Genomic DNA, 7,287 nt, shown 5'->3' with positions numbered 1-7,287 from the left:
ATGACAAATGCGTGGACTGGATCCGAACTGGGTCAGACGGTCCGTGGAGTGTGTCAGAACCCCGGGGAGGTTCTCAGCTGAAAGACATAAAAGGCTGGCAGTGTGCTCTGACTGATTATCCTTCTGCACATGGACAATTGCGAAGAATAAGAATTAGAAGAATAAGAAGAATAGGTTTATTTTTACAGGGAGGAAGAAAGGTGTCTTTTACACTGTTTACATAAAATGTATGTACAGTGCCTATAAAAAGTATTCACCCCGCTGGGTGTTTTATCCTTTTGTTGCTGTCATAATTCAGTCGTGGTCAATTGGCCTTCTTGGCAAATAAATAAACCTTAAATGACAAAGTGAAATCAATGGCAGTTAAATCAAAAAATGTAATGATTGCATAAATATTCACCCTCTACAAAGTGACTGCTCTAATTCAAAGCTTATTGAAATGTACAAGTCAGGGGATAGATTCAAAAGGATTTCCAATTTATAATAGCAATTAAAGGATAAAACGGACTGCATGTGTATATGTCAGCGTGTCATGACTGCCCAGTGTGTAAATGTTATGTATATAGAACTGCAAATGTGTAATTCTTAAAGTGTTAGTGTTACAAAACCAAAAGGTTGCATGTATTGTAAGAAGGATTTATGGCAGGATAAAACAGGAAGTAAATAGTTATTAGTTTCTAAGAAATATCCCTTGTTCTCTTCACTTTTTTGAACATGTTAAGAGAACATGTTATTCTTTCCTTTGTTCTACACATTTGTTGTATTGTTCAGACGTGTTCAAATCATATCAATCAAAAAGTAAAAATAAACAAATCAATTACGATTCTCCCTCCGGCCAGCAGGGGGCGCTGCTGTCCGCTGGGAGGACAGCAGCTGCTGGGGAAGAAGATGATCCGCTGACAAGAAGAAGACAAGAACCTACTTGCTTTTTACGAACGATCAAAGTAGCGTTACTTGGGCGTATTTTGTAGCCTGATCTTTACACGTATTTTTGTGTCTTTTTTGTGTCTTTTCTCCCCGCCGTGTTCAGGATGATTCTCACAGTGAAGCCGCTTCAAGGAAAAGAGTGCAGTGTTCAGGTCGGTCCAACACGGAGAGCTTTGTGTCTGAAGCCAGCTGCGTTGCTTGCTTTTAGCACTAAATGCTCTCACAGGTGAACAAAACAAACCCGATTTTTGAGTCAGAAAGAAAAAGGCTTAAAATACTACATTCTGTGTAGGTTAGGTGTGGTGGTTGAACATCCGCCCCTATTCAAACTGTGCTGCTAGTTATGTTGCCACACTTCATCTGCACAAAGAGAGGCCTTACACAATGGGAGCTTTTATTTCTTATTTGGTTGTGTATTTATTAAAGGAAAAGTCACTATGGTTATGCCTCACATTGACATTAAGCTCAATGTGTAGTTATCCCAGCATAGTTTAACAGAGAACTATCTGCAGAAATAAATACTGTGAAGAGAAGTTTAAACTTAGCTTTAAACAGATTAAAATGCAATGTTTATCTTCAGCCTTTGTTTATCAAGACTAAAATTCTATTTTAAACAACGTGTAAGCTGGAAGTTACTTTAGTCTGCTTTCTGCAACTTCAACACAGATATATAGCAATGTTTACCCAGTTTATTTGACAGTCTTAAACTCATAATCAGAGGTGATGAGGCAGGTAACTTTACCGGCTGCAAAAAGAGGTGGATGAAATTGATCAGATATTCTGAAGAGAGCGGAGTACAGCTCAATTAAAAAACCAGCAAACAAACAAACAAACAAAGCCCCTTTTGGGTCCAGGATAGTCGAAGGATGGATGGAGTCCCAAAGGCAACAAAGTCTTTGCAGCATCCACTTTGTGCCTCAAATGCAAACATCTGCTCCCATGTCATAAGATTTAATCTCATATTATTCAACAAAAATATATTAATGTGAAACAATTACTTGGTTTGCACGTAACTGTTCCTTTGTAGAAACACAAGACAAGACCTATCAAGTATATCAGCCAATGCGATTTACCAACCTTGAACTATCACACCATTCGATATCAAGACTAGGTTCTCACTCCTTGGAACTTCTAACATATAACTAACTAAATTAGATAACTAATTAAGTAATTCTTAAGGGTGAGGCTGCTGGTATGCTTATGTTAACTGGAGGTCATTTCTGTTTAATCTGTCAGACTGTAAATTAAATGAGAAAATGTTAACATAAAAACCAAAGAAAGATGAAAGGCAGCTTCTAATTTTCACCAGAATGTGTTAAAACTCGATGAAATGATTCATTTCATTATAGAGTCAACAGTGAATTATAAATGATACAAATGCACATGTATTATTCAGGACTCATAATAGCTAACCACATTTCTGCCACCAGGCAGCACTTTTATTAATGTATGTAATTAAACAAAACATAACATAACCCATCTGTAGCCTAAAAGAAGCTGAAGAATGCCTTTTGATAGAGGTCGTAACATTTTATTTCTTTTGTCTGTTAAAAGGTTGTATTTCAATTTGCTGCAAACGCAGAATTTCATCTTGTCTACATTGTTTTGTTCTTGTGTCCCACTTTTTTTTTTATATTGCACAGCCTCACTTCATCTGATTGCTAAATGTCTTTGCATTGTAAGGATTTTATGCCCTAAACCAGCATCAACAACCAGCTGTGACCAAACTGCCCTCTGCTTTTCTTCCAACATTACCAGTTTCTGCGGGGAACAATGCGTAGGAACATACTGCAAAAGCTATATCCATCTGCTAACTACAATATATCTTATCCTGCATAAAAGGACAAAACCCTGCAATGCAGGGGGGAGCAGTGGTTTGGACTTTTAGCAAGATAAGAAAACATAAATAAATTATGACCTCACTTTCAGTTTGCTCAAAGTTAGGTCATTATTTGTTCAGGTTTTTGAAATGCAACATAAATGTAGTTAAATTAGGTCTTTTTTTTAATCGGAAACATGCACTTCAGTGTATATTAATGTGTCATTTTGTTTCTTTTGCATATTTTATGCTTATGCACATTTTAGGCTTCATGCAATTAAATAAAAACATGTATTGTTGCATGTTAGTTGGTAAAAGACCTCAGTCTTTCCCTCCTAAGAGACAAATCAAGATGTGAGGGGAAAAAATGCTTTTGTCAAATATTCAGTTCAACAAACAAAATCATCAAGTTGGGTGGAAAAAACACAACTAAAGAGAAAACCACTATCCATCACAACTTTTCTTCCTACCCAGTTCCCTTTGAGTAACTGTGTGTCACACTGCCTGTATACTTCTTGCGTGCAGCAGTGACTGTAAAAAGATGTGCTTGTGCACACTCGCTCACAGCCCCGCAGACAAGCCTCCTCGCTCCCCTCTGAAACATAATTTTGGGAATTCAGACATCTCTCAAAACTGAAAGCTGTGAGATCAATATCTGGGTAACAGGCAGCGAGATAAAGAAGAGAGAAGACTGGGTGGCAGGAAATAAAGGAAAAATAAAGCGTCCTGTCACTGCTGGATCATTGTTGCTGTTGTTGATCTTGCAGGTTACAGAAGATGAAAAAGTCTCTACTGTGAAGGAGCTCGTGTCTGAGCGACTGAACATACCTGCAAACCAGCAGCGGTTACTCTACAAAGGGAAAGCACTCGCAGGTAGATTTGCCAGAGAATCGAATTCAGATATTTCCAACAACTCCTTTTTTTTTATGTTCGTCTCAAACAGCTGCAGTTTTGCTCAAGGAATAATACAACTCCTTTCCCTCAGATGAACACAGACTGAGCGATTACTCCATCGGACCGGAGGCGAAATTGAATCTGGTTATCCGTCCTGTGGGGGAGAGGAGTGCCGGCCCCGGATCGGCCGGCGGCAACAGCAGCACCCAGGGGGGAGTGTGGCAGACCGTGTCCACCATTCTCGCCAGACACTTCAGTCCGGCAGACGCAGCAAAAGTCCATGAACAGCTTATAAAGGTATTAAATTCTCACCTATAATCTGATTAAAGCTAAATATTTGTCTCTTTGTTCAGACAAGTGAGTGTTTAGTTGTTTTGGAAGTTTTTTTTCCCTAGATTTGAATAAGTAAGACAAAAAGGTCTTTCAACTTTTGCTCATACTTAAACAAAATAATAGTTTAAGATCAAGCCTGCATTTCCTAAATTCTATTCAGCCTAAATGAACCTGAATTTTCGAATAAAAGATGGTTCCCCTTGTTCTAAAAAGACAGGTTGCTTTAGTTTTGAGTAAATCCCTGCATGAAGTCACTTCACTGTCGTCTCATGGCCGTTTCCTTTAACGCACCCTATGTTTGCCTTCGTCTCCTCCCCTCCTGCTGTGCCAGAAGGAACTGCAGAGCCTGACGTGCACTTTTTTATTTCCTCTTTTACAAAATCCATATCATGGAGCCTTTCAAATTTGTGCTGACAGAAGAAAGTCCCGACTATGCTGTTTTATTTGATGAACACAATGTAAAAAACTCAAACTGCAAGCAGTTATCATCGAGGTCCGAGCCCCTCGACGCGTGTCTCAAGCCCCCCACCCTCCCATTTATCCAGGCACTCGTTAAAGCTCTGCCTTGTAGAATCAGAAGTCATTATTTTGTTGCCAATTTGTGTCTTCATGATAGAGTTTGAAGGTTAGTTTACTTCACAAAGTGCTGCTTCCCAGTATAAAAGCAGCGATTTTTCTTTGTTCCGTGTCAAAAAAAAAGTGTTCCTTTTTAGAATTATATAATTAGTAAAAGTGTATTAGTGGAAGATATACCATTCACTGCTTTTTGTAGGAAGATATGTTAATTGGCGGAACAATAAATTAGTCAGTATTTTATTTTAAGATCTGTGGTTGTTGCGTTGTAGCGTGCCCTGGTGGCCAACCTTTGCTAAGTTTTGGACGAGGCTTTGAAATTCCTCGTTAATGAAGTGGAAATGTTCTAAGCTAATAGAAAACATTTTTGGCAAAAGGAAGCCCAGAAAACCCCATTTAGCACAACTGCCAGTATTAGCTGCAAAAGGAAAACAATTATAGAAGATCAAGAAATTGTTACAGAATAAAAAAAAATGAAAAAAATCAGATTACTCAGATTTGGTCTGATATGAGCCTAAATTTACTCCTACTCCTAAACAGACAATCTGTAAATGAAAAAACTATTAAGCATCATACTTATGTAGCAGAAACATACATATTTATTTTAAATATTTCATTAATTTTACTGATCCAAGGGGGAAAAAAATTAGGACATTACATAATTGGTCTGAAAGAGATGCCTGCTGATTTTTGAGATGATTGACAAAATGGTTGTAGTGATAAAAAGATTTTAACCATTTTCCAAACATCTAAAAAAAGAAAATTACATTGTTCACAGTTTAAGGACTTCCAGGTACAAGTAAGTCCTTAAACTGTGGGACTAATTGTTTAGAAGTTAATTGACAAAATGTAAAAAAAAACCAACAACATGATAGCGCCCCCTATGGGTGAACACATCTGGTTACTTTTGTGAGCGACATATGTGAGCCCTAGTTATCACCATGTAAATATAATCCTAAAACTCTTTGCGGTTTGGGCTGCAGTGTGACTTTTATTTACAAAAGGAAAAATAAAAATGGAAAATGGTAATAAAAAGTAAATAAAATACGAAACCTTTTCTATAGGGTTCCATACTCCACTGGATGCATGGAAACATTCCCTTGCCTCCGTGGGTTCAGACCCTTAGAAAAACACACTCTGGGTTAATCCGCAGCTCAGAGTTCAGACATATAACTCTCTTTTTAAGGCCGTATCTCTGGGAATATAAGTCATGAAACAGGTTTACACACTGTAAGTATTTGATCACATTCAAGTTCCTGCTTTGGTTTGTTATTTAAATGAATGAATGAGATTTTCTCTGTTTTGGGGGGAAACTGGAACTTTGTCTGTTTTTGTGTATTCCATAATCATCTGTTTTGATCATTTATTAAGCAATAGTTGCAAAGTAATGTAATTAGTAATTAAAACTATATATATATATATATATATATATATATATATATATATATATATATATATATATATATATATATATATATATATATATATATGAATATTAATAACACATATTAGATCAGGGAGGGATCGACATGTGTAAACTTTAAATTTTCCAACTTTGTGAGTATGTTTTCTGGAAATGCAACAAAACGTGTTCCTTCATTGAAGTTAAATCTCATGAAATATGGGTTTGTCCCTCCTTACTCTGACAACATCCTGCTTCAACATCAATTAGGATCTCATGTTAATAATCAGTTTTTACTGTCTCTGTGAGAAAAGACCCCCTGATGATGGAAACAGCTTACAGGATAAGGGATCCACCTCATATATGAGTGAATTATCACGGTTTAATGTGTCACTTTCCTTGTGTCAGTCTTTTTTTTAATTGTTATAATAAATTCCTAAAATTCTTCTCTTAATGGCATTCAAAACTAATCGAATGCAGATACCTTGTTGACTTCGGGTAGACTGTGCTCTCCGTTTGAACATGGAAAGTTATTTGATAAGTCGGGTGTATATTTCTTATCTTGTTGTTTCTATTTTTTTTTTTTCATGAAGGACTATGAACGATCACTCCGACAGCTCAGCCTCGATGACATTGAACGCCTGGCAGGACGATTGCTTCACCCGGAAGGCGAGAGCATGGATACTTCTTACATGGACTAATATATAAACTTAAAATTGATTTTCCGATTGTTTTTTTTTAAGTGGCACTCAGTGGAGATGCAAGCAGTGTTTAGAGTGTGGGGCAATGAGTTTTTCCATTTGCAATGATTCCCTGGTGTGTGCCTAATCTACGGCTGTGTGAACAAGAACAACAATTGATTATCTAAGATTTCATTTTTTATTTTTTTCCACCTATGAAGGACTTGGATGAGGAAACATGGCCGCTTTTTGCTTTGGCTCTTATTAATAGTTCAGTAATGACTCACAGCCTGATACAAAGGAGTCCATTTATGCTGTCTCACATGATTTCTGGCTGCTACAAAATCCCAGGGGACACTATTTATTATTAATGTCTGTGTTGAGTGATGACTGGGTTGTTTTTTTTCTGTTAAAGACTTGTGAAAAGCATGTTTTATTTGTAACCTACTGATGGCCATTGTATGATTTGTAAATATGTTTATATATGCAGACATTAAAACACGGAAAATTGTCATATTTGCTCTTGTGTTGTGTGCTGAAAGTCTCAGATGTATTGAAGATGATGTGGAAAGGCTTTGATGTCTGTAAATGAGCAAAGGAAACTGAAAGAGTTTAGTTTCATGGGCTTCAGGAGGCGGGACTAAACGCTACGTGTCGAC

General features: G+C 37.1%; 1 protein-coding gene across 1 annotated transcript; it reads left to right on the top strand.

Moving 5' to 3' along the window:
* The first annotated feature begins 863 nt into the window (after window positions 1-863).
* Window positions 864-7,142, top strand: ubl4a (ubiquitin like 4A). Its single transcript, XM_017417109.3, has 4 exons — window positions 864-1,079; window positions 3,514-3,619; window positions 3,732-3,937; window positions 6,542-7,142. Exons 1-4 carry the CDS (start codon window positions 1,032-1,034, stop codon window positions 6,647-6,649), a joined length of 468 nt encoding a protein of 155 aa, XP_017272598.1. The 5' UTR covers window positions 864-1,031; the 3' UTR covers window positions 6,650-7,142.
* Window positions 7,143-7,287: the final 145 nt, after the last annotated feature.

Source organism: Kryptolebias marmoratus, linkage group LG1, assembly GCF_001649575.2.
Source record: "Kryptolebias marmoratus isolate JLee-2015 linkage group LG1, ASM164957v2, whole genome shotgun sequence".
NCBI lineage: Eukaryota > Metazoa > Chordata > Actinopteri > Cyprinodontiformes > Rivulidae > Kryptolebias > Kryptolebias marmoratus.
The sequence above is the reverse complement of the archived record's forward strand: the minus strand, read 5'-3'. Positions and strand labels throughout refer to the sequence as shown.